Source organism: Podarcis erhardii (genome assembly GCF_964252035.2).
Source record: "Podarcis erhardii genome assembly, chromosome: 2".
NCBI classification, from domain to species: Eukaryota; Metazoa; Chordata; class Lepidosauria; order Squamata; family Lacertidae; genus Podarcis; species Podarcis erhardii.
The window spans coordinates 118648569-118675379 of NC_138498.1; the positions used below are offsets into that span (position 1 = coordinate 118648569).

The following is a 26811-nucleotide window of genomic DNA, read 5'->3' on the forward strand; positions in this document are numbered from 1 at the left end:
TCCAATGGCCAGAGCTGTTTAACAATCAATACCTCTTCCCAGGTTTTAATACCTACCCTGGGTGTTAAAATTATTGGACGTAGTTGAGATGGCAAAGATGACGTGTTTAATCAGAGAAAAAATCGTCGACAATATTTACGAAAGATTGGAAACTTGTTACAGACATTTTATGTGGAAAAGAAAATGAACTTATGAAATCTAGGTTTGAGCACTGAAGGAAATATTGATTTATAGAAAGTGGAATTGATGGGTGTTGGGCTTGGAGTGGATGTTTTGAATAATTTTCTGTATATAGTTGACAGACGAAGAATAGGAAGGTCTCCTTTTTCTCTCCCCCCTTTTTTGTTTGTGCTTTTATTTAGTTTTTTAAAAATATTTTGATAAAAGATATGTGATAGTAACCTTTGTATATTTTCTTTCAAACTTTAAATAACATTTATTGGGGAAATAAATCACTCTTCTTGGGGAACTCTGGGAACTGTAGCACTGAGGGGGGAACTTTCAGCACCCTTAACAAACTACAGTTCCCAGGATTCTTTGGGGGAACCATGACTGTTTCAAGTGGTGCAATATGGCTTTACGTGTGTCGTGCAGATGGGGCCTACGCTGAACACTAAAAAACAAGACAAACATATCACTAGTGCTGCCCAGGAAAACAAAAACGCCTTGCTGAAACAATGACACTGTTGGTGGGCCTCCCTAGGGAAAGCATTCCAGAAGGGGCCAATACAGAAAAGGCCCCGTTCTCTTGCCCCCACCCTCTGGGGCCTGGTGAGCAAGGAAGAAACCTCAGATGACAAACTGACCGTCCTGGCAGATCTGCAGACCTACCCACAAGTGGAAAACATTGGAAAGTGGGGGGAACTGGATCATTATTGCAAGAAAATGATTGGAACGGAAAAGAGCTAGGCAACAGGGAGACCTTTGTGGTTGGGAGCGGAAGACAGTCTTGCATGGCCAAAGAAATTATCGGCCTGTTAGTTGAGAAGAATGTATGGAGTTCTACTTCTTGGGCAAGAGAGGAACCTTTCTCCAACTCGAGGGCCACATTCCTTTCCGGGCAACCTGCCAGGGGCCACATACAAGTTCTGGGTGGGGCCAGAGGCAAAAGTGGGCAAAGCAACAAATGTCCATTTTTCTTCTATAGAAGAGGCCTGCTCCTACAGCCACCCACCCCTCGATCCTGCCTCCAGGCAAGCAAGAAGCACAGTCACGAGTTCGAGGATGCGCCCTGGCCAGACCGGCACACTTGAGGATGCTGCAAATAGCCAATGAGGGGACCTGGCCCGAGAAAGAGTCTTCAAGAGTCAAATACAGGGGTTTAGAGGCCCCCAGTCCCAAGGTTCTCCATCTCTGTTCTAGGGGGTAGTTTTCTCACAGAAACAGCCTGCTGGATCAGACCCGTCTAAGGCAGCATCCTGTTCTCATATGAGCCTGCAAGCAGAAACTTAGCCCCACAGCAACTTCCCCCCGTCCTGCTGTTTCTAGCAACCGGTATTCAGAGACGTTACTGAATGGAAACAAGCAGAATTGAAGAATTTGGGACAGTGTTTCCCCAACTTGGGGTTCCAGCTGATTCTTGGACTACAACTCCCATCATCCCTAGCTAGCAGGACCAGTGGTCAGGGACGATGGGAATTGTAGTCCACAAACAGCTGGAGACCCAAGTTTGGGAAACACTGGTTTAGGAGAACGTTCCAACAAAATATTTATCTAGTCACGTTGTTGGGGGGAGCAGCTAAGGCATAGAGGCCAAACTCTCCTTGAGCGTTTTTGCCTGGCTGGAATATGTCCTCGAGCTCTGATCATCCCAGAGGATGCCCCAACTTTACTCTGCCCACAGCCTGCCCTTGCTTGCCCTGCTTTCTTACCTGAAACCCATCCAGTGAGTGGCACTGCCCGCCCACTTCCTCCGCCTGAGTCTCGGGGTCGCCCCTTGGGCAAAACCAGAATCGGCTGGCTCTGCCTGTCATTGGCTCTCTGGCGCCACCTACTGTCAGGCTCCCTTCAGTCCATCCCACCAGTCCCAAGGGGCATAACCCCTCTGTCAAGGGCACTTCCCAGGCAAGCAATGCATACGGCCGATAGTTAAGTATTTATTGTCAACGATAACACAGTCGCTTCTACAGCTCTGGACACCTGTGCACCCCAATCTAATGGTCAGGCAGCTATTTCAAGGAGCAGTTGCAAAACCAGTTCCCCTCCACCAGTTTATGTATCTTCCCCCGATGGCTTGCATGCATGCAGTCGGAGACTCTGCCTGCAATTTCCTCTGCTCCTCCCCTTTCAATCCCCTCCTGGTTCTGGGGGACAGTGACACGGGAGAGGGTGTGTGTGGCTCCCTGCTTCTTTCTCCTCCCGAACCATCCTGTTTTCCAACTCCCGACACTTCCCCTTCCTCGGACTCTTGCCTCCTGGCTGGTGCAGATCCCCACAAACCACTGTCCCTCCTTTCCTGAGTCAGACTCCAGCCCCCACATTCCCCACTGCACAGTCGTCATTGTCCTGCGGGTCCCCGACACCCTCTCACTTTTCTGGAAGGAGCACAGGGAGGGCTGTGCTATCGAAACCACCTGTACAATGGAGAATTTTCACATTCATCCCTCCAGCCGCTGTTGCAAAAACGAGGGGGAAAGTATTTTGCCACCTTAATGGCTCAATCAAGTTATTGTGGGGTTTTTTTTTGGTGGATTCCAGTCTCACAAAAGCTTACGCTGCGGTAAATGCATTACTCCTCATGGTGGCGCCATAAGGCGTACTAGGCTTCAGTGCCTCTCTAGTCCAACATCTTGTCTGCCACAGTGGCCAACCAATGGGAAGCCCACAAACAGGATACGGGTCGCCCCCCTAGCAGGGTATAGCGTCATCATCACTAGTAACCAAATATATTCTCTGATGTCCAGGGATGCTCGCTTCTTTCCTGAAGCCTTCCCCACCGTCGGAGCCTTGGGACGATCTCCGCTCCGTGTGGATTTTCTCGTGGTTCGTTAGGATTACTCTCTGGTTAAAGGTTTTCCCACAATAGGAGCATTTATACGGCCTCTCCCCTGTGTGGATTCTCAGGTGTCTCTTGACGCTGGATTGTGTCGTGAAAACTTTCCCGCACAGAGGGCACTGCCTGCTTCCCCCTCCTTTGTGCAGTCTTTGTGGAGCCGACGTTTGGCAAAGGTCGCCGGCTGGAATAGCCGTGGGGTTCATCTTCCACCCCTGCGCCAGGTCTTTGGCCCACCTCTCCGCCCCCTCTTGTGGGCTGCAGATTCCTTCTTCGTTCCAACGGCCCGATTTCGTCGGGGGAGCCCCCAAAAGTTCCCCGCCCTGTTCATGCACCAGCCTAGCACCTCCTGGAACAGAGAGGAAATCTTTGTCAAATGGGAACCTCGGAAATGGGGAAAAGATAAAAGATAAAGATAAAGATAAAGGGGAGTCCTGCTGGCAGAGGTGTCAAAAAAGGTTATTTATGTATGCCGCTACTGCGGCCCGTGTTTCGTTAGCCCCAAAATGGAAAACGAGCAAAGAAGAAGAATGGCAACTTAAACTGATGGAATATGTGCAGCTTGCGGACCTAACTTAAGAGAATAAGAGAACAAGAAGAACATGCGTTTGAAGAAGATGTTTATTGAATATATGGGAGGAAATTGTGTGCACTTGAAAACGTTGGCAGCATTAAGATAAATTCAACAGTGTAAATAAGTTTTGATGGAATCTGCATCCCACAAGAGGGAGCGGTAATAATGGAATACTGAATGGTTTAGTTGATATAAAATATGCAGGGATTTATGTTATTCAAAATGAACCATGGAAAGGGAAGAAAGGAAGTCACTGATATTTTAAGGCTGTTTAAATGAATATTCTAAATTGTAATATATATATGAGAAGAGGTGCCATCAGTATTGGCATTCCACCGGCTCTTGAGGACATACCTGTGTAGACAAATATTTCCTCAATCTCCTGATCCGAGTTTCCTTCTTTAACAGCTGTTTCTAGCTGCTGTCCTGTTTTGATGGGGGTGTTTATTTTAATATTTTGATGGAACTGCTTTAGCACTTATGGGTCTTCCTGCTTTCTGCCCTACCAGGCCTAATGAAACTCACTAGTCACTGCTCTGCGTGTCACCGGACTACAACTCCCATCATCCCTGGCCATCAGGCCATGCTGGCAGGGGCTGATGGGAACGGGAGTCCGCCAGCATGTTCCCCATCCCTGCTGTGGCCCTTTGGTCATTACAACGTCCCCCTTGCACCAAACGCGTTCTCCTGTGAGGTTCCCCCAGCTCTATGGCAAATCAGTCTCAAGGTTCCTCCTTCTCACCAATCTCCGCTGTGAAGGTGAGGCTCTCTCGGGATCCTCCTGGCGAGATCTCAAGCACGTCTTCTGAGCGAGGACCTCCTAGCTGAAAACCCTTGATGGTGCTGTTCTCTTCTGGAGACAAAGGGAGATGATACTGAACGTAAGAAAAGCCTGCTGGATCAGGCCAATGGCCCATCTAGCTCAGTATCCTGCTCCCACAGTGGCCAACCATAAGCCACAAGCAGGATTCGACCACAAGAGCCATCTCCCCTCCTGTGGTTTCCAGAAACTGGTGCTCAGAATTGCCTCCAGCCGTGTAGGCAGAGCAAAGTTGTCGTGGCTAGTAGCAACTGACAGCCCTGAATTTATCTCATCTTCTTTCAAAGCCATCTAGGTGGCCATCATTGACTCCAGTGGGAGAGAGTTCCGTAGTCTAACTAGGCACTTCAAAAAAATGTTGGCTGGGAGGTCAACCACTGGGCTTCACCAGCAGTGAACCTTCACTTGGGAGGAGGAGAAACAGGTGGAGGTTTGGGGAAAATGCTCTATAATGATTATGTTGTCAACGTTTACGTCCCGAAAAACACTTACAAGAAATTTGCAGCCGAGAACTGGTGCCTGCTTTTGCCATCGCTTTCCCCTCCTCCTGCCCCATCTCTTTTCCTTTTGTGTCATGTCTTTTGGATTCCTAAGCCTGAGGGGCAGGCACCATGTTAATATCGGTCGCCATAAGCCCCTCTAGGAACCTTTCGGGGCCGAAGAGCAGAATTTAAAAAACTTGCGGTACCTCGGGTTAAGAACTTAATTCGTTCTGGAAGTTTGTTCTTAACCTGAAGCTGTTCTTAACCTGAAGCACCACTTTAGCTAATGGGGCCTCCCACTGCCACCGCGTGATATCTGTTCTCATTCTGAAGCAAAGTTCTGAACCTGAGGTACTATTTCTGAGTTAGCGGAGTTTGTAACCTGAAGTGTCTGTAACCAGAGGTACCACTGTACATCAAATAAATCGTACTGGACCAACTGCGTTTTCCGGTCCAAGATGCCAGGCTTTCTGTGAGTGGGAGAAGACCCTGGCAAAACCAAGGACTGAGGAAGTCTTACCCAGTTGGCTGGCCTCTCGGTCCATGAGGGAGTCAACTGCTCCACCATCAACCTCCTGCTTGGGTCTCCTCAACTCCTTGGCACCAGACAGAGCCTGTTCTTCTGCTGGAAGTGGGGCGACCACTTCTGCCACAGCCTGGAAAAATAGCAAGGATGGAGCCATTTAGGAAATAAGGAGAAAAGTCTGCCAGGGGGTTGGGGGGGGTTCCTATTCACATCTCATCAATTTCAATTTCTTCTGGAAGAGTGGCATTTGGTTGAGGGCTTGCGGCAGGAGCCTGAGAAATCTCCTCTGGTTTTACATTAAGAGACACGTGGCCCGGTCTCAGAAGCTGAACCGTATTATAAGGTTGTGCAAGGGACACAGCGAGCCCGATATGCTTTGCCCTTCATCCGTGACTCAGAGGAAGTTGCGACACTTAACGTCTACTCTGACAAACTTCTGGAGGGCCTCGTTTCACTTAAGGACGCAAGAAGAGGCCAACCAGATCAGGGCAGCTGCCCATCGAGTCCAGCACCCTCTTCTCAGTGGCCAACCAGAGGCCCATGAGACATTTGTGGGCACGATCCGAGTGCAATGGCACCTTCTCCTCCTGCGGCAGCTGTTCATAGCCTTGTTCTCCACGAAGCTGTCCGCTTTCGAACCTAGACCACAACACCCCCCTCCAGAAACCCTTGCTCCTCCCTCTTCCTTTTCCCAATTCATTTACAGTGGTACCTCAGGTTAAGAACTTAATTCGTTCTGGAGGTCCGTTCTTAACCTGAAACCATTCTTAACCTGAGGTACCACTTTAGCTAGTGGGGCCTCCTGTTGCCACCACGAGATTTCTGTTCTCACCCTGAGGTAAAGTTCTTAACCTGAGGTACTACTTCCGGGTTAGCGGAATCTGTAACCTGAAGTGTTTGTAACCCGAGGTACCACTGTATTTTATATGGTTCATTTAAATTTTGCCCCATTAAAAATTCACATCAACAGACAGCAACGGCATGCATGCTTTTGCTTGTGACACAAATCACTTTTGCCGTTTCTCTGATTTTTTTTCTTTTTAATGATGAAAATGGTGGCAGAATTTAACATTCTGTCCTTTTTCTCAGTCTAACAAGTCTCTCCAGAGTGTTCCCCGGGCGGCAGGAGTTTAGGAATTGCTGGGTCTCAGCTCCATTTGTGTCTACCTAGCCAAACCAAACGAGACCCACTCTGCTTTATTTGACTGTGTTACAAGTAATTTGGCTTGCATTTCTGTGTTTCTGATTCATCACTAGCATTATGTTATGCAAAAAATTAATAGAAACACAATTTGTTTTTTTAAAAAAGAAGGGCAGTGAAAAGGAGTGAGTGTGTGTGCTCAAATACCCCTAATATTTAATAATAATAATAATAATAATAATAGTATTTTTTATTATTTATACCCTGCCCATCTGGCTGGGTTTCCCCGACCACTCTGGGTGGCTTACAGAATAGGGCTCAAGACAGCTCAGATGGTAGAGCGCAAGACTCTTAATCTCAGGGTTGCGGGTTCGAGAAAGATTCCTGCATTGCAGGGGGTTGGACTAGATGATGCTCGTGGTCCCTTTGAACTCTACAATTCTAACAACAAATTCAGTTTCTGTGGGCTAATCCTCACCCAGGCAAAACAATACCCCTCAAGCACAAGAGGAAGACATCAGCAGATTCAAGGGTTTTAGGATTTTGCCTGCCCCGTGTACAAACCCTCCCCTCTTAGCATCTTCTGAGATTCACACAATGGTGTGAAGGTCGTAAGAAGCAGAGTGTCTCCTCCATCATCCTGTTCTCGCAGTGGCCAACCAGATGCCCCAACGCGAAGGCCACAAGCGGGAACCTGAGCATAATAGCACATACCCCCACTGGCTCCAACATGCGCTCGGTTCCTCTCCTATCCCAAGATTGCCACAGGCCACACCTCACCTGCTGCTCCCGGCTCCGAGAGGCCACTTGCCGCACCTGCAGGAACTCCTCGGCCAGGGCCACCGCCTGTGAGCAGCTTTCCGGGTCCTGTCCCCTGACCCAGCTCTGCATCTCCGGTGGCAGGATGGTCAGGAACTGCTCCAGGATCAGCAGCTCCAGGATCTGCTCCTTCGAGCGCCTCTTGACCTTCAGCCACCCCTGGCAAAGTTTTTGGAGTTGGCCGTAGGCCCCTCGTGGCCCCTCGGCCTCCTGGTAGCAGAAGCGCCGGAAGCGCTGGCGCTGCTCCTCCCTGCTCATGGTGTCCCCGCGCAAGATGGCCGCCTTCACTTTCCCATAATCCTCTCTGTCTCCGGCCTCCAGGCTTCGAAAGGCCCACTCGGCTTCTCCGCTGAGGGCTGGCTGGAGGCGGGCCACCCACTCGGCCCGGGGCCACCGGCAGGCTTCAGCCACTTGCTCAAAGGAGGCCAAAAACCCCTCTGTGTCGTCCCAGGGCGTGGGCTCCTCTGGTAACTGTGGGAGCCCCCAGGCTGAGGAAGGCTGAGACTCGATTTTCCTTAGGAACTCCTGCCACTGGGTTTCCCAGTGCTGGAGGGTGGCCTCTCCTGGTTCCGGTTTCACCTGGTCCGCTGGGATTTTGTGGAGGAAGCCCCAGATGCTTCCAGCCTGAAGCACACATGGTGGCTTCCCAATTCCTGCTCCGGGGCAGGCCGGATCCTGACCCCCCGCTTTGTTCCTGGAGAGTTCCAGAGCGGGTGTGAGCCGGAGGCCAAATCCCGACTTGGGTCCCTGGTCGGCAGCCATGTTGTTCTCTCTCTTGCAAGGAACTAACTTCGCCTAGCTCCGAGATGCAATCTCCCAAGCGCCGGTCGCAAATGATGCTGGACCGATGGACCGCTCAGCATCCAACATCTGACTTTCTTTGCTCACAGTTGGGCCAGGCTGAGCTGCAGAGCTCAGGAGATTTCTTCCTGTGGGGAAATAATAAGGGAATGATTCCAGGATTGGGAGAGACTATGCACAATATGAAGCAAGTCGCCCCTGTGCCCGTACAACACTGATACAGCACTCAAGGATTGGGGGAGGCCCGTAATTCAACGGTCCTGCTTCAAAGGGTCCCAGGTTCAAATCCTGGCAGATCTGGGATAGACTCCCTGCCTGAAACAACGGAGAACTGATGCCAGTCCGTGTTGCCAACATTGAGCCAGATGTGCTCAGTATAAGACAGCTTCCTAGGTTTTTACTAGAGAGAATAATCCATTGAACACGGTGGGGCTTCACTCCCAGCAAATAAATAATCACAGAATTGCGAAGGTCATCTAGTTCAACCCCCTGCTATTCAGGAATCTTTTGCTCAACAAGGGACTCGAACACAGGACCCTGAGATCAAGAGTCCCGTGCTCTACCTGCTAGAGTTTGGTTGTTTGTTTACACAGTTCCTAGCTGACTTTTCCTCTGGTGATTGCAACCTTTTTAGGTCCACAGCTCCCTTGACCAACTACAGTGGTACCTCTGGTTGCGAACGGGATCTGTTCCAGAGGCCCGTTCACAATACGAATAGAACGCAACCCGCAGCGGCACGTCTGCGCGCACACGGGTTGCGATCCGCTGCTTCTGCGCATGCACGTGATGTCATTTTGCGTGTCTGTGAATGCGGCGAAACCTGGAACTTTCTGGTACTTCCGGGTTGCCGCGGGACTTAACCTGAAAAAATGTATCATGAAGCAAATGTAACATGAGGTATGACTGCACATTCTTTCTGCGGCACCCCTGTGGGGCTCAGGAGCCCAGTTATATGTCCCCTTGCTTGCAGCCCCTCATCCCTTTTCAAACTCCCTCCGTTGTGGAGCGTTCCCTCAGCCTCCTCTCCTCTCCCCTCTCCTTGGGAGTCCTCTGGGCAGCCGCTGCTGCTGCCGCCGCCCTTAGTCTCTGAGTTGCGCCCACTGCCCCAAAGAGAGGTGCCTCCTCACACTGCCCCACAGGGGCCACGGAAGCACCCCCTGGCCAGCCCCAGAGGCACCATTTGCCTGCAGAGCTTGTAGCCAGGGCTGCTGCAACAAACAGCTGTGCAAGCCTTTGGGAGGCAGAGATGCGAGAGGGGCATCAGACGAGGGAAAGAAAGAAAGGAAGTAAGGAAGAGGGATGGAGGCAAGGAAGGAAGGAAGGGGGGTGGAGGCCAGGAAGGAAGGAAGGAAGGAAGAGGGATGGAGGCCAGGAAGGAAGGAAGGAAGGAAGGAAGGAAGGAAGGAAGGAAGGGAGGGGGATGGAGGCCAGGAAGGAAGGAAGGAAGGAAGGAAGGAAGGAAGGAAGGAAGGAAAGAAGGAAGGAAGGGGGATGGAGGCCAGGAAGGAAGGAAGGAAGGAAGGAAGGAAGGAAGGGAGATGGAGGCCAGGAAGGAAGGAAGGAAGGAAGGAAGGAAGGAAGGAAGGAAGGAAGGAAGGGGGATGGAGGCCAGGAAGGAAGGAAGGAAGGAAGGAAGGAAGGGGGATGGAGGCAAGGAAGGAAGGAAAGAAGGAAGGAAGGAAGGAAGGGGGATGGAGGCCAGGAAGGAAGGAAGGAAGGAAGGAAGGGGGATGGAGGCCAGGAAGGAAGGAAGGAAGGGGGATGGAGGCCAGGAAGGAAGGAAGGAAGGAAGGAAGGAAGGAAGGAAGGAAGGAAGAGGGATGGAGGCCAGTGTTGCCCCCAGCACCATAACCATCATTCAAGGCACCCCAGGGACTGGCCCAAGGTAACCTAGGTAGCTTCGCGGCTGAGTAGGGATTCGAACTCTGGTCCTCTCCTCCAGTTCCGCCACCCTGGGATTTCAGCTTCGAGACACAGCGAAGCCCGTGTGGTGTAATGGTTAGAGTCCTGGACTAGGACCTGGGAGAGCTGGGTTCGAATTCCCACTCAGCCATGCGGCTCACTGGGTGACCTTGGGTCAGTCGCTGCCTCTCAGCCTAAGCTACCTCGCGGGGTTGTGGTAAGGATGAAATGGGGAAGAGGCGAACCACAGAGAGCACCTTGAGCTGTTTGGAAGATAAAAGGTGGTTTATAAATGAAATATATATATATATATATCCCATATTGCCCTTCAGCCATCCCACCCCCGCCTGTTCCTGGTTCTCCTAGACGTGCAGGATCGACCCCTTCTGGACTCACCCAGATCCAAAGCCACGTGCTCCTTCCTCCCCGCAAGGAGGGATCCCCAGAACCCCAAAGCAACAACGTGTCTTGGGGGGGAGGAAAGTGAATCTAAATTCCTGATTTCTCCCGGCACAGACCCCGCAGATGCGTCTCGCTGCCCTTCCAGAGCAAAGCCAGCAACCGATCTCCCGGCGGCCCGATCCTTTGTGGCTTTACGCGGAAGAAAACGCCCTGCAAAAACTGCTGCTCGGAGTGCGCGACTTTCTGCAGCCCGAGCGAGGCGCCTGCTCAGCTCCCCTCTTCCAAACCCCTGGTCTGCACCCGCCTCTCTCTTTCCCTTCCTTGTGCATTGGCTTAAAAAAATAAATGAATAATAATTATCATTATTAAAATAGCCGCGGCCGCTTTAAATGCACAAGGCAGGCACTTTGCAAAAGCTTCCTTGGGAATGGTAGTTCACAGCAACAAGGAACTATAATACAAGTCCCAGGATGCATTGCGGGCCTGGCAGGAAATGACATCACACCTCCCTCCCTGTTGCAAAGCTTGGAGTAAATAAAATTGTTAGGGCAGAGGGGGGGATTTGAAATAGGGGTTAGGAGGGGGGAAGAGAGTGCAAAAATAGAAATTCCCTTTGTTTGAAGGAGATCAGGCAGCAGGAGCTCTGTGCTGAGACAGGGAGACTGGGGGCTTATCTCCAGTATATTATGAGAAAATATAAATATATACAGTGCTTTTTTTTTCTTAAAAAAAGTAAGTTTAGGGGTACTCTCATTCCGTCTGAGACTCAGGAAGTACCGTGACTGGAAATGAAGCCCCCATGAGAGGTAGCAATGGAACTGATGGTTCACCGTGCTAGAGAAGAAACTAAATCTTTGAAATTTTAAAGTTTCTTCTCCCATTAGATTCACAAAATGTTTAGGGGTATGCGTACCCGTGTCCCCCCAGAAAAAAGCACTGAATATAATATAATATAATACAATATAATACAATACAATACAATATAATATAATATAATATAATTAATATAATTAATATAATATAATATAATATAATATAATATAATATAATATAATATAATATAATATAATATATAAAAACAAAAAATTCCTTCCAGTAGCACCTTAAAGACCAACTAAGTTAGTTCTAGGTATGAGCTTTCGTGTGCATGCACACTTCTTCAGATACACACAAAAGCTCATACCTAGAACTAACTTAGTTGGTCTTTAAGGTGCTACTGGACGGAATTTTTTGTTTTGACTGGCAGACCAACACGGCTACCTATCTGTAACAGGAAAATATATATACAGTCATACCTTGGGATAAATGTGCTTCAAGTTAAGTATTTTTGGGTTGCGCTCCACGGCAACCTGGAAGTAAGGGAGCGCATTACTACCAGGTTCCATTGCGCGCGCATGCGCAGTCAAAATGACATCACGCGCATGCATAGAAGCGGCAAAAGGCGACCCGCAGATGCGGGTTGTGTTCACTTCAGGATGTGAACAGGGCTCCGGAATGGATCCCGTTCGCATCCCGAGGTACCACTGTATATTCTCCAAATATTTCTGTGTCCTGCAGTGTCCTTCAGCTCTCTATATTGGACAAACAGGCCAAACCTTACGCCAAAGGATAAACGGACATAAATCTGACATCAGGAATCACAAGACAGAGAAACCAGTAGGAGAACACTTCAATCTCCCAGGACATTCTATACAAGATCTCAAAGTAGCTGTTCTATTACAAAGAAATTTCAGAAATAGACTGGAAAGAGAAGCTGCTGAATTGCAACTTATTACCAAACTTAAAACCATGGAGAGACCTGGTCTGAACAAAGACATTGGATTCTTATCTCATTATACATGACAAAGCCATTTTTCACCTTCTCACCCCTTGCTTTTTCCTGCAAGACCTATTGCAGTCGTTAAGAGTCGTCAACAGGCTCATCACAGCCATCTGCCAATCACCCATTCCCACCACCCTTCTGAGTAATACCCCTCCCCACCTTCCCACTATATAGAAGGGTCTGGTGACTTCTGTTTCAGTGTATCTGAAGAAGTGTGCATGCACACGAAAGCTCATACCTAGAACTAACTTAGTTGGTCTTTAAGGTGCTACTGGAAGGAATTTTTTGTTTTGACTAAGGCAGACCAACATGGCTACCTATCTGTAACTGCAAATATTTCTATTAGTTTTCAGTATAGCAAAATACAGATTCAACCAACATGACTTCTTAGAAACAATGGATAAGTAAAGTATGCATGTTTTGCAAAAAATATAACCTGCACTACATATTTAAAGCAGCATCATACCGCTTTAAGCAGCCATGCTAATAGCCCCCGCCAAAGAATCATGGGGACCACAGTTTCTGAAGGTGCTGCCTTCCCCTTCCGAGAGTTCCCTATAAAGGGGGATTTATTGTTTAAACCACTCTGAGAATTGTAGCTCTAGGAGGGGAACAGAGGTCTGCTAACAGCTCCCTTAGCAAACCACAGCTCCCATACTTTTTGGGAAAGAAGCTACGATATGGAATCATAAAGTATTATGGAGCTGGAAGGGAACCCCAAGGCTCATGTATTCCAAACCCCTGCAATGCAGGGCAGTTTAAAACAGTATCATGTAACCAAGATGATGGAATATGCCAAAATGACAAAGATGACTGCCAGGATCAGGCACCAAGATGACAAGAAATTCAGTCAAGAGTGGGAAAAGTTTATAGAATATCTTAAAGACCACTGTGTATACTTAAAAATGTTAGCGGGATTGTTGCAACACTGATAATGTGAGTTAAGGTAAAAAATGAGATAAAAAGGATTAGAAAAATTGGGGGGGGGAGTCCGATTTGAATGTATAATATTGTTTTTTAAATGGAAATAAAATATTTCTTTAAAAAAAATCCATATCATGGTGTTTTAAAGCTATGCAGCCAATGCCTAAAATGTCAATGGCACTGGGGCAGTCTCTAGCCAAAAAAAGTTGGCAACTGTACTGGGTGGCAGCCTCCTAACCTCTACTTAAAGAGTAGACCCATTGGAATTAGTGTGCCTAAGTTAGTCCTACAACCTTCTGAACTGATTTTCCTGCCCTTTCTGCCTCCTTTATTTCTGCTTATAGGGTTGCTAATCGTTTTTAACTTGTCCCAAGTTAAACAGGCCCACTGACAAATAGAATTTAAACAGATGGTGCATATGGCATGTTACACCTGCCGCTTGCCTTATGCAGAGCCAGGCCATAGCTCCATCTAGCCTACTGATACCAACTCTGACTGGCAGCTGCTCTCCAGGGTCTCCTCAGAGGTATTCCACAATACATCCTATGCCATTCTTTTAAGTCAGGGACAGGGAATTGTTGCCCACCAGATAACAGAAACAGGATCCCGGGTGGTGGTGGGGAATGAATATGTAGGAATGAATATGTAGGAATGAAGAGAAATAATTTCCGTTTGGGAGAAAACTCCCAAATCCACAGCTGAGCCATACTTTTTTATTAGGACCAACCAAAAATGTCACAAAACATACGGAAGCTTTCGAGCTCTCCAGACTCATCAAGGAAAATGTTTGAAAGATTGTGGCTCTCGAGGAATTCTCTCCAGGAGTTTTTTCCTACCTCGATATTCCAAGGATTGGTAAAGGTAAAGGACCCCTGGATGATTAAGTCCAGTCAAAGGCAACTATGGGGTTGCGGTGCTCATCTCGCTTTCAGGCCGAGGGAGCTGGCGTTTGTCCACAGACAGCTTTCCGGGTCATGTGGCCAGCATGACTAAACAGCTTCTGGCTTAATGGAACACCGAGACAGAAACCAGAGTGCATGGAAACGCCGTTTACCTTCCCACCGCAGTGGTACCTATTTATCTGCTTGCACTGGTGTGCTTTCGAACTGCTAGGTTGGCAGGAGCTGGGACAGAGCAACGGGAGCGCACCTTTATGAGCCTCCCAGACTTGTAGGCTCTACAGATCACCACACAGACAGCCATCAACAAGAACAAGGCTAATCGTACTTTGTTAAAACCTGTTTAATGTGCCGTACTTGTGAAGCTCTTTCACAAAGGTACCTGAACTTTGTAATATTGGTCCCTACCCTCAGTAACTGTAGATATGCCTCCTTGTTCCATGACAGTGTTCTCAGTTTCCAGGACAGAAGGCCCAAATCTAGTAGCCAACTTAAGGCTTGCCCCCCAACTAAGGATTTCAGATGACCCAATTCAAATCACTTTAGGCCGCAATATAGTGTCTCTTTGGCTTTCAAGAGACCTTGGGAAAGACAAAATCTAGTCCTGTCTCTCTCTGTACCAGAGCTTTCCAAACTGTGTGTTGCGATATTTCAGTGAGTCGGCTGCGGTGTGTAGTTGTGTCGCACGGACGTTCCCCACACGCCTCCCAGGGCTGGAAAGGGGTTAGTTTAACCTCCAGTTTGCTAGCAAAACTGAATTACTGTGTCACAAAAGGATGCATGTCTAAAAAGTGTGTCACCAACGTTAAAAGTCTGGAAAGCTCTGCTCAACATCCGTTGATAAACCTTTTCTAATTTTATTCGCTATGTATGTTTCAGTGGAGCAGATGAGAACAAGCAGATGGTTTTCAGAGTTGTACATTCTTTGTGGTGTAGCAAGAGTTGTCTTTTTGCCAAAGCCGTTTCCCAGTTCTAAGCATTGACGGCACAGCATTTTTCCTGCGGTTCCTCCCTCATCTGCAAATTTTCTCGTGTGAAATAAGGTGCGTGCTTTTGGCAAAAAGCTCTTTCCACACTCTGGGCATTTATATGGTTTCTGCCACGTGGGTTTTTTGATGGGAAATAAGAGAGTCACCCCGGCCAAAGCTCTTGTCACACACCGAGCATTTATAAGGCTTCTCCCCTGTGTGGATTCTCTGGTGCGAAGTAAGGTTGCTGCTCTGACTGAAGCTCTTTCCGCACTCCAAGCAGCTGTATGGCTTCTCCCCCGTGTGGGTTCTCTGATGTAAGGTGAGGTGGGCACTCCGACTGAAAGTCTTCCCGCACTCCGAGCATTCAAATGGTTTCTCTCCTGTATGCATTCTCAGGTGTGAAGTAAGGTTCCCGCTGAAATTAAAGCTCTTCCCACACGCTGGGCATTTATGCGGCTTCTCTCCAGTGTGGATTCTTTGGTGTGAAATAAGATGCTTGCTACAACTGAAGCTCCTGTCACACTCTAAGCATTTGTATAGTATCTTGCCTGTGTGGATTCTTTGATGTCTAGTAAGGTGTGCTTTCCGAATGAAGCTCTTTCCGCACTCTGAACATTTATACGGCCTCTCGCTTGAGTGCTGCGTCCTCTTATGTTGCATAAGTCTGGACTGGTCACAGAAGCTCTTGCTGCAGCCAGAACATTTATACAGCTTCTCCGCCAGGTGGATTCTCTTATGTGAAATAAGGCGCGTGCTTCGATAGAAGCCCTTCCCGCACTCTGAGCACTTATAGGGTTTCTCCCCTCTGTGAAGCCTTTGGTGCAAAATAAGGTAGTCGCCCCGACTGAAGCTCTTCCCGCACTCAAAGCATCGAAATGGTTTCTCTCCTGTGTGGGTTCTCTGGTGTCTGTTAAGGTCCGATTTGCAGCTGAAGTTTTTCCCACACACGGGGCACGTATTCCCAGCATCCTCAAATCTTTCCACAGACGCTTCGCTTGGTTCCTCCTCATTTTCAGTCTTGCACATATCTACTGGTGGGAGAAAGAGAGAAATCTTACCCAATGGAAGTACTGGTTACCTTGAACAGTTATTAGACCCATTATTTCCCTTTTGGCTATATTGGGTTGATGGGAGGCAAAGCCCAACCATTTCTCGAAGGCCACAAATTTCCCACCCTTACCAACTTTTATTGGCTGGAACCAGAGGTGGGTATTGCTCAGCACAGGGGCCTAACCTGCCCCCGAACTCACCAGTTTGGCTTGCAGTGGTGAAAATATCAAATGGGACTTGGCACTGGGATGGGTGAAGAAGTTTAAATCTCTTTTCCCAGCCTGGTAGGAAGTGGGAAAGAGGGTGGCGGGGTGAGCGGAGGCTCAAAGGTGCCGTGTGCCCAATAAACACAACACTGGTGATCCCTACATAACCTGCTTAGAGATTTTTATTATGCTAAGCGGTATCATTGCTTTTAGAAAGATATAAACAAATAAACAACTCTCAGCCAGCTCTTGAAATCCTCCTGGAGAGCACCTCAGACTGCCTTCCACCTCGAGGCCTTCCTCCACCACGATTCCTCTCACAGCCCAGTCTTCTTGGGAGGAAGAGAAATGCCTTCATTTTATGAATTTAAAACTTTTGTATCTCATCTTTACTTCTGCCAAGAGAGCTCAAGGCAAAAAGCAGTGGTAAAACATGAAATACAATGAAGCACACAGGAAGTGTAGTTTGCGAAGGGTGCTGGGAATTGTAGCTCTGCGAGAGATACAAACTACAGTTCCCAGGATGATTTGGAGAGGGGGAAATGAGTTTTAAATGTATGGTGTGCGCACAGCCTGAGAAACAACAACAAACAACAATGGAATAAAAAGCTGAGAGTATTCAAGTAGTGCCTAAAACCAAATTAAGGGTGCAATCTTGTACATGTCTACTCAGCGGTAAGACCTGTTGCGTTCAGTAGGACTTACTCCCAGATAAGTGGAGACGAGGAAAAGATGCCGCTCCCCCAATTTCATGTAACACAGGCTGACTGGATTGGCAGTTGAATCTTATTTTATTTTTATTTACTAGAAGCCTGTGTGCCTGGCATTGCTCAGAAATGCAAAAGGTGCCATTTTGAAAGGTTCAGTCCGCCATCTGGATTCAAGATGGCGTCCATGCACAACACCCTGCTCTGTCCTTGCAGGAATTTTGGGCAAAATTTGGCTGTGATATCCAAATGTGTCCAGATCGGTAGAGGATAAACAACTTTCCAAAATATATAGTAGAAATAACATATATAGTAGAAATAAAATAATTCAGGTCACTGAGATCCAGCACCGAGGGCCTTCTGGCAGTTCCCTCACTGTGAGAAGTGAAGCCACAAGGAACCAGGCAGAGGGCCTCCTCGGTGGTGGCGCCCGCCCTGTGGAACGCCCTCCCGTCAGATGTCAAGGAAATAAACAACTATCTTGACTTTTAGAAGACGTCTGAAGGCAACCCTGTTTAGGGAAGTTCTTAATGTCTGAAGTTTCATCGTGTTTTTAATATTCTGTTCGGAGTGGATGGGGAAACTCAGCCAGATGGGTGGAGTATAAATAATAAATTGTTGTTGTTGTTGTTGTTGTTGTTTACTTTCCCACTATTCTTGAAAGAATAACATTGACTAGACTGCCACTTTCCCTACAGACCCTCTTGTGTGCTGCGAGCAGAAAATGGAGCCCTGTTGGTAGTGCTAACACCCTCAGATAATAATAATAATAATAATAATAATAGGATATTCTATATGGGCAGTTGAATCTTAGCCATTCAGAACTGGCAACGGGAAAAAGATGTTAGAAAAGGGCTGCTGGATCAGACTAGAGGCCCATCCTCTAGACCTGGGAATATGGAGGAGCCTCAGCTGAGCTTAACCCAGGCAAGGACTCGAGCTCAAAGAAAGGCAAATGTCTCCTCACCACACGGACTGGCCTCTCCATCCTCAACTTCCTGCTTGATTACCACACAGAGGTGCCCCTCTTCGGAGTCCCACGGAGACTGCCCTGCATCCGAGAAATTTGCATCTTCCTCCTCCTCCTCCAACGCCACCTGCAACAGCAGAGAGCAATCCCTCTTTTTTTTTTTTACATTATGGAGCCTGCTTTTAATTTTTAATTATTATTTTTGTTTTAATAAAGAAATAATCTTAAATAAATAAGAATAAAAATGTGCACCCCACCACCGAGACCATTCCATTGGAACCATCCAACCTCCCAAAATTTCAACACCTCTTGCTTTGGTTTGACCCCTTTCTGTTTTAACAGTACAAATTCTACAAACACCGAAAACTTCCGGGTTAGCGCGAACGGCTAATGGCGGATTCCCTCCGAGCTCCGGAGGGAATCGGCTCTACTGAAGACGGGTCTTGCCGTGCCGGCGACACGGGGACCCTCAGAAACCGCAGGCGCGGAAGCCTGCGGACTTGGTGACTCGGTGGGCACCTTAAGCGCCCTCCCCGACCCACGAAGAGCCTTTTTAAAGGCTACGGAGAGGGTACGGAGAGTGGCGTGGTGCTGAGAGTAGACCGCTACTTCAGTGGAGCGAAGCCGCAAGCCATGGCCGGAGAGCGCTGACTTTCTTCCCAAAATTTGGACTGGATAACAAAGGACCCGCGAGTAGTGGAATTTGGACTTTAAAAATTTTATCCTGTGAATTCGGCACGATCGGGGGATGTGTTAAAGGGAAGTCCGCACCCCCTCTACTTATAGACGATTTAAAGCAAGGAACGGAGAATTAAGGCGGAATGAATACTGTTTTGATGATTTAAAAGTTTTTCACAAATTTGATAGAAGAAGATTTTGTGCTGGAGAGAAAGGGAACTTTGGAACTTTGTGTGTAATCCCCCCCAAAAAACCCGGGAGTGTCCTATTTGGGTGCCGGAGGAAGAAATGAAAGGAGTTTGACAGCTGTCAAAGAAGCTGTCAAACGGGCGGACAAAGTAAAGAATTTTGTTATTTAACAACTCTTGGAATTAAAGGTGATACATTTGAACTGAGGCGATTGGAAACAAAGTATTGATAATAACAAAGTAACAGATTATCGGAAAAGGACTACTAAATAACTGAAAGCCCCCTAGGGGGAATTAGTGACATTACAATGGCTGCAGAGGGAAAATTACTGGCGGAGATAGAAAAAATGTTCTTTCTCGTGGGAATCCTGCAGGAGCAGAGTATGGCTTTGAGTAAAGTTTTTATGACCTTGAATTCTGAAACAAACAACTCTGCTGAATGCACAAAGGAGACGTATGATAAAAACTCTGCAGCTGAGCAGGAAGAGATGCCTTTGGAATTGACAGAGAAGAAAGAAGGAGCTCAGACACTACAAGTGGAAAATATCAACCAGGAATCTGCATTGTTAGAGTATGAGCAAGAAGACCTTTGGATTACAAACCTGCGAAAGATGAGAAAGAAGAAGAGGGAAGTCCCTAGAGTACTTGGAATATTAAAACTAAAAAGAATAAAGCAACATGATTGGGACTTTCCTCTTGAGTATGGAAAACTAGATGGTCCTTCGCAGCAAACACTCTTTAACATTCTGGATGAAAGAAAATATGATGTGACTCTGACTGAACTCCTTTGGGGTCTTAGGACCAACAAAGAGGATTACCAATATAGTTGGCAGAGAGGGACTGACAGAGAATCAGACGCCTCGGACGTGAGGAATCCGGGCTAAGAACTATTTTTTGTTTGTTTTTTGGACATTTGTCTGGGAAGGGACAGGAACCGGGGCAGGGGGGGGAGAGAGAATAGAATTATAAAATGTTATGATTTGTTTTACTTGGTCAATGTGACCTATAATTAATATAATAAAGGGAAAATTTGTGGAAGGGAAGTTAGATCGACCTTAAAAAAAAAGAAATTAATGATTATAAGAGAATTGGATAAGTTGAATATAGATAAACAAAAAGAATTTAATTTTTAAAAATAATATGAATATGTTTAAGAGGTTAGGTAAGAACTTGCTGAATTAATTTTGGAACTGGGATGTAAGAGGAGGGGGTGGGGGGAAGTCAATGAAAGTGGGTAAAGAAAATTAGGGTATGTAATTGTATTTGTGTGTTTGTGTGTTTTTGTTTTTGTGTGTGTTTTGTTGTTATAAAATGTAAAAACCCAATAAAAATTATTTAAAAACAAAAAACAAAAAACAAATTCTACAAACACCTTCCATATCTCCTCAAAATCATTTCTCCTGCATATTCCCCGTCTTACCTTAATAGCTATATTATCATTATCATTAATAGCTATATCCCACACCTCTTTATACCATTCTTCCATTGTATATTCCGCTTGCCCCATCCACTTCCTGCCTATCATAACTTGTGCAGCTGTCAATAAATTTGTGAGCAAGCCCTTCATAGCCTGCAAACCTTCCACTCCATCGTAAATTGATGATAATGCTACCTCTGGACTTTCGGTCAGCTTTAAGCCAGTGATTTCTGTTAAACACTCTTTGGCAAAAAAAATTGTACATATTTACACCCCCACTGCATGTGAACGTAATTCCCGGTTTCCTGGCATCCCCTCCAACATAAAACCGAATATTCCTTGTTTATTTGATTTAATCTGACTGGCATTAAATACCATCTCCAAAATAATTTATAATAATTTTCTTTTATTCTTATTTATGCTTAAGAGTAAGAATAAGAGCAACCCTTTCAGACTTGGGTGCTTCCGCAAAAAACGTCGGGTGCTTCCATAAGAAACATTGCACCTAACTTGGCCTTCAAGGATGGCGGCTAACAGATTGAGATTGAATCCTGACAAGACAGAAGTACTGTTTTGGGGGGAGAGGAGGCAGGCGGGTGTGGAGGATTCCCTGGTCCTGAATGGGGTAACTGTGCCCCTGAAGGACCAGGTGCGCAGCCTGGGAGTCATTTTGGACTCACAGCTGTCCATGGAAGCGCAGGTCAATTCTGTGTCTAGGGCAGCTGTTTACCAGCTCCATCTGGTATGTAGGCTGAGACCCTACCTGCCCAAGGACTGTCTTGCCAGAGTGGTGCATGCTCTGGTTATCTCCTGCTTGGACTACTGCAGTGCGCTCTATGTAGGGCTACCTTTGAAGGTGACCTGGAAACTACAACTAATCCAGAATGTGGCAGCTAGACTGGTGACTGGGAGCGGCCAAGACCACATAACACTGGTCTTGAAAGACCTACATTGGCTCCCTGTACGTTTCTGAGCACAATTCAAAGTGTTGGTGCTGACCTTTAAAGCCCTAAATAGCCTCAAAGGCCCAGTATACCTGAAGGAGCGTCTCCACCTCCATCGTTCTGCCCAGACACTGAGGTCCAGCGCCGAGGGCCTTCTGGCGGTTCCCTCATTGCGAGAAGCAAAGCTACAGGGAATCAGCCAGAGGGCCTTCTCGGTGGTGGCACCCACCCTGTGGAACGCCTTCCTCCCAGATGGCAAAGAGAACAACAACTTCCAGACTCTTAGAAGACATCTGAAGGCAGCCCTGTTTAGGGAAGCTTTTAATGTTTGATGTATTACGGTATTTTAATATTTTGTTGGAAGCCGCTCAGAGTGGCTGGGGAAGCCCAGCCAGATGGGCGGGGTATAAATAAATTATTATTATTATTATTATTATTATTATTATTATTATTATTATTATTAACAACAACCAAGGAAAACGAGGCACAAGGCGCAGTCCATCAACCACCCCAAGCTATACTTCTCTCTCCTTCACATCCCTGGCCTTGTGCCGCACATAGGGAAATAGTTTCACCTGTTTCTCCTCTCTCTCGGCCTCTTGCCGCCTCTGCAGGTAATCCTCGGCCAGGGCCACCGCCTGGGAGCAGCTTTCTGGGTCCTGTCCCTTGACCCAGCTCTGTACCTCCGGCGGCAGGACAGCCAGGAACTGCTCCAGGACCAACAGATCCAGAATCTGCTCCTTGGTGTGTCCTTCGACGGCCAGCCACCCTCTACAAAGTTTCTGTAGTCTACTGTAAGCCCCTCTCGGCCCCTCGGCCTCCTGGTAGCAGAAGTGCCTGAAGTGTTGGCGGTTCTTCTCCCTCCTGATGGCGTCCTGTCGCAAAATGGCTGCCTTCACCTTTCCATAATCCCCTTTGTCTCCGGCCTCCAGGCTGCTAAAGGTCCTCTCGGCTTCTCCTCTGAAGACAGGCAGGAGCCGGGCTGCCCATTCTTCCGGGGGCCACCGGCAGGCTTGGGCCACTTGCTCAAAGGAGGCCAGGAAGGCCTTCATGTCATCCCATGGTGTGGGCTCCTCCGACCACTGTGGCATTTCCCAGCCTGAGTGAGGAGACTCAACCATCTTCAGGGACACCTGTCAATCAAAACAGATATTTCAAGCCATAGGGCTCGATATTGATGAAAAAGGAAATTCACCTAAGGGTCAAAGCCATCGTTGCTTGTCAGTGTTTTCCAAACTTGGGGCGCCATCTGTTTTTGGACTACAACTCCCATCGTCCCTAGCTAGCAAGACCAGTGGCAAGGAACGATGGGAATTGTAGTCCAAAAACAGCTGGAGACTCAAGTTTGGAAAACACTGGGTTAGAGTGTTGGACTAGGACCAGAGTTCAAATCGTCACTCAGTGATGAAGCTCACTGGCTGACGTTGGGGCAATGCAATTAAACATAACTAAGAAACCCATCCTTAAATAGCTCAGTCAGTAGAGCATGAGACTCTTAATCTCAGGGTTGTGGGTTCGAGTCCTCATGTCAGGCATACGATTCCTATATTTCAGGGGGCTGGACTAGATGATCCACGCAGTCACTTCCAGCTCTAAAATTCTGTGATGTATGCGACAATGGCTGCGAGAGTTCTGGTAGCACAAGGATGGAAGACTGAAGAAAACCCAACTAAAGAATCATGGCAAGAAAAATTGATGGATTATGCAGAACTGGCAAAATTGACATATAAGCTACGGGACAAGGATAACTGTGACTTTAAGGATGAATGGGAACCCTTTACAAAGAATTTGAAGACGCAACAAAGCGAACTGGACTCCTTGGCAGGTTTTGAATAAACATTCACAATTTTTTTACTGATAATAATCAGCTAAACAGTTTGAGGATCTATACAACTTTGTAACATGCAGAAAACAGCATTATTAGAGAAACCAAAGACTTGGAACTGAGGAAAGTCGTGGGGTGGGGTGGGGTGGGAGTTCTGTGTGGGAGGGGGGAGGGAGAAAAATGGGGGGGGGGAGAATAAGGATATGTTTTGGGATAATATGTCTTGTTATAATTTTGAATAAAAAAAATAAAAATACAGTGGTGCCCCGCAAGACGAACGCCTCGCAAGACGGAAAACCCGCTAGACAAAAGGGTTTTCCGTTTTGGAGGCGCTTCGCAAAACGAATTTCCCTATGGGCTTGCTTTGCAAGACGAAAATGTTTTGCGAGTTCCTGCGGGTTTTCCCCCCTTCCCCCCCTTTTTCTAAGCCGCTAAGCCGCTTATCAGCTGATCCGATAAGCCGCTAAAAGCCGCTAAAAGCCGCTAATCCGCTAAGCCATCAATGGGCTTGCTTCGCAAGACGAAAAAACCGCTAGACGAAGAGACTCGCGGAACGGATTAATTTCGTCTTGCGAGGCACCACTGTAAAAATAAAATTCTGTGATTCTTTGATTCTATCCTGTTATCACAATGGCTAGCCAGACGTCCCCAAGGAAAGCCCCCAAGCATGACTTGTGGCTTCAAGCAACTGGCATTCATAATCATACTGCCTTCGACCATGGCAGTAGTAATGTAGTAGTAAGAAATATTTTAAAAATAGCTTTATGCCGCACACAAACATTGCAACCCATGGGTGTCACCTGTTTCTCCTGCCCCTTGGCCTCTCGTGGCCTCAGCAGGAAATCCTCTGCGAGCGACACCACCTGGGGACAAGCCTCTGGACCTTGTTCTTTGACCCAGCTCTGCATCTCGGGCGGCAGGATGGCCAGGAACTGCTCCAGGATCACCAGCTCCAGGATCTGCTCCTTCGAGAGCCTCTCCACCTTCAGCCACCCGTAGCAAAGTCCCCGGAGCCGTAGGTACGTCCCTCTGGGCCCCTCGGCCTCCTGGTAGCAGAAGCATCTGAAACGTTGACGTTGCTCTTCCCTCTTCTTGGCCTCCACTCTCAAGATGGCCGCCTTCACTTTCCCATAATCCTCTTTGTCTTTGCCTTCCAGCCCACTGAAGTCCACCTGCTCAGCATCTCCCGTGAGGGCTGGCAGGATTCGGGCCGCCCACTCCTCCCTGGGCCACCGGCAGGTTTTGGCCACTCGTTCGAAAGAGGCCAGGAAAGACTTCGCGTCGTCCAGCAGCTCCTCGGGCAACTGTGGCTTCTCCCACTCGGACCGAGGCAACTCCATTTTCTTCAGGAGCTCCTGCCATGGGGCTTCTGTCGGCTCCTCGCCTGGCTCCTCCTTCACTTGCCCTCCTGGAAACCTATGCAAGAATTCCTTGATGTTCCCATCCTGGAGGAAACCTGTGCTTTTCCCTTTTCTCCCTGGCGCCTCCTGCAATGTGTCGCCTGTGGTGTCCTGATTCCCCATTTTCATTCTCAAGTGGCTTTACAAACGTAAGGGCACATTACGGACAACGCTAGAACAAATCGATAGGCATCCTGAGCTTCTGCCTAGAGAATGAAAAGGGTAGAAACAAAAGAGAAAATGCATTCACAAGAAAACAGAGAGCTCTAATATTGCAGCTAAAAAATGGTAACTGCATTTAAGTTATACTGAAAAAATCTGCATTTGTTTTTACTCTTTTGTAGTTTTAATACTATCACCTACTAATAAAGGAGAGACTAAGCTCACACCATACATTTAAAGCACATGTCTTCCCCTCCTGGGAACTGTAGTTTCTTAGGAGTGCTGGGAACTGTACCTATGCAACTACATTTCCCAGGATTATTATTTTTTGGGGGGGCGGGGAACAGTGTCCTTTGAATGTGTGGTGTGCACGAAGCCTTTGCAACCGTACCCCAGTGAAAATGTCCTGGTCCCTGGTCCTTTTCCTTCTCTGTATGTATTAAATTTCCGCCTTTCCTTTCAAAGGAGCCCGGGGCCACAAACAACAGCGAACAATCCAAGATAACAATCAAAACGTTTTGAGCATCTAAAAAAAACAACAACCTAAGCACACCTATAATACTTTTTAAAGAGTCACATGTGAGCCATCCTCACAGATTATATATATATTATATATATTTTAAACAGATAATCATTTCAAGGCTGTGAGGAGCAGCATCTTTTCAGCCATCAAATGCCTGGGCGAACAGGAACGTTTGGTGTACACACACACAGTGCTTTTTTCTGGGGGGACACAGGCATACCCCTAAACATTTTGTGAATCTATGTACTCTTGTCCATTTACTGTATTTTTCCTGATTTGAACTATAAAATGGTGATTTTCTGGAGTCAAAATGAGATTATCCCTTAACATTTTTAAAGAAAAAAAGCACCGTATACCATATTCAAGAGGATCTATCTATCTATCTATCTATCTATCTATCTATCTATCTATCTATCTATCATCTCTCTCGTGAATGTTGATAATGAATGGGAATCCCACCCTGCCGGAAACCCTGGAGAGCTGCTGCCAGCCAGTGTTGACAATACAATGCTAGATGACCCACTTTACCTAGGTATAGATCTGCATCCGTATGTCCTTCCTTCCATAGAGGGGTCCTGCCTCCTTTCCCTGATCTGGAAGGAGCTGAGTGGGAAGGATCCTGCTGTGCCAGGATCCGAAGGGTGGGGAGGGGGGGATCTATGGGGTGCCCCTTTCCTCCTCCGCCCCCTCTCCCTGCATGCTCACCCCTCCAGGGTGCACACTCTTTCTTCTTCTTGCAGGGGGAAAAAGGGTCTTCCCAGGCGCCCCCTCCTCCCACGACAGGAAAAGACCCTTTGCCTGCTCCCCCCCCCGCCCCATAAATCCTCATCTCACCCCCCCCCGTCCCTCCCTCTCTGCTGTCTTTTCTAGGAAGCGAAGCTCGGTTGGTTTAACCCCTTTGGAGCTCTTGCTCCGGGAAACGTCATTTTCCCCCTATGGCTGGGAGGGAAGGGGCCTCTTGCGCAGAATCAGAGAATCGTAAGACTTTTGGGAGGGATCCCCAGGGGTCATCTAGTCCAGCCCCCCCACACACACCGCAGTACAGAGGTGGGAGCAATGGGGTCGGACTAGATGACCCTCGGGGTCCCTTTCTACAGTTCTATAATTCTGAGAGCAGGCAGGCTCAGCTGCAGCAAGGCTGGAGCCAAATGGGTGGGAATCGCGGGGAAAGGGCAGATTGTCGTGTAAAAAAAAAAAATCTGGGGGGAGCTGTCCTCCCTTGGAAGTGTATCACTGGGAGCCCGAGCAGCAGAGGAACCTGCTTTCTTCCGAGTCAGATCAGGACGTCTGCACTGACTGGCAGTGCTGTCCTGGGTTTCAGGCGGGGCGGCACTTTCAGCCCTAGGGAGATTTATGAGTATAGAAACGTCTGCATTAAAAGATTATGCTCTTCCACTAAGTTGTTGGGCGTTTCCGTCCTAGGTTTTACATCTGTCTGTCTAGGATCCTTATGGAAGTGAGAGCTGGACCATAAAGATCGCTGATGCTTTTGAATTCTGGTGCTGGAGGAGACTCTTGAGAGTCCCATGGACTGCAAGAAGATCAAACCGATCCGAAGGAAATCAGCCCTGATTGCTCACTGGAAGGACAGATCCTGAAGCTGAGGCTCCAATACTTTGGCCACCTCATGAGAAGAGAAGACTCCCTGGAAAAGACCCTGATGCTG

At 47.6% G+C, this 26811-nt stretch overlaps 2 protein-coding genes across 7 annotated transcripts; both read right to left on the minus strand.

The window, feature by feature from the left end:
* Window positions 1–2076: 2076 nt before the first annotated feature.
* LOC309336867 (zinc finger protein with KRAB and SCAN domains 5-like) lies at window positions 2077–10905 on the minus strand. Its single transcript, XM_081853315.1, has 5 exons — window positions 10454–10905; window positions 7316–8283; window positions 5389–5524; window positions 4309–4419; window positions 2077–3341 (listed from the first exon to the last, which is right to left on the minus strand). Exons 2-5 carry the CDS (start codon window positions 8114–8116, stop codon window positions 2848–2850), a joined length of 1542 nt encoding a protein of 513 aa, XP_081709441.1. The 5' UTR covers window positions 8117–8283; window positions 10454–10905; the 3' UTR covers window positions 2077–2847.
* A 2993-nt stretch (window positions 10906–13898) lies between these two features.
* Window positions 13899–25955, minus strand: LOC309336577 (uncharacterized protein). 6 transcript variants are annotated; one of them, XM_081852556.1, is made up of 6 exons: window positions 25851–25955; window positions 23861–24666; window positions 21811–22368; window positions 18006–18135; window positions 16568–16660; window positions 13899–16106 (listed from the first exon to the last, which is right to left on the minus strand). In XM_081852556.1, the coding sequence occupies exons 2-6, from the start codon at window positions 24587–24589 to the stop codon at window positions 15190–15192; spliced, it is 2427 nt and encodes an 808-aa protein (XP_081708682.1). In that variant the 5' UTR covers window positions 24590–24666; window positions 25851–25955; the 3' UTR covers window positions 13899–15189. The 6 variants fall into 6 exon arrangements, with proteins under 6 accessions (XP_081708682.1, XP_081708681.1, XP_081708686.1 ...); XM_081852555.1 differs by having other exon boundaries at window positions 18006–18120; window positions 21793–22368; XM_081852560.1 differs by lacking the exon at window positions 16568–16660 and having other exon boundaries at window positions 13899–16103.
* Window positions 25956–26811: the final 856 nt, after the last annotated feature.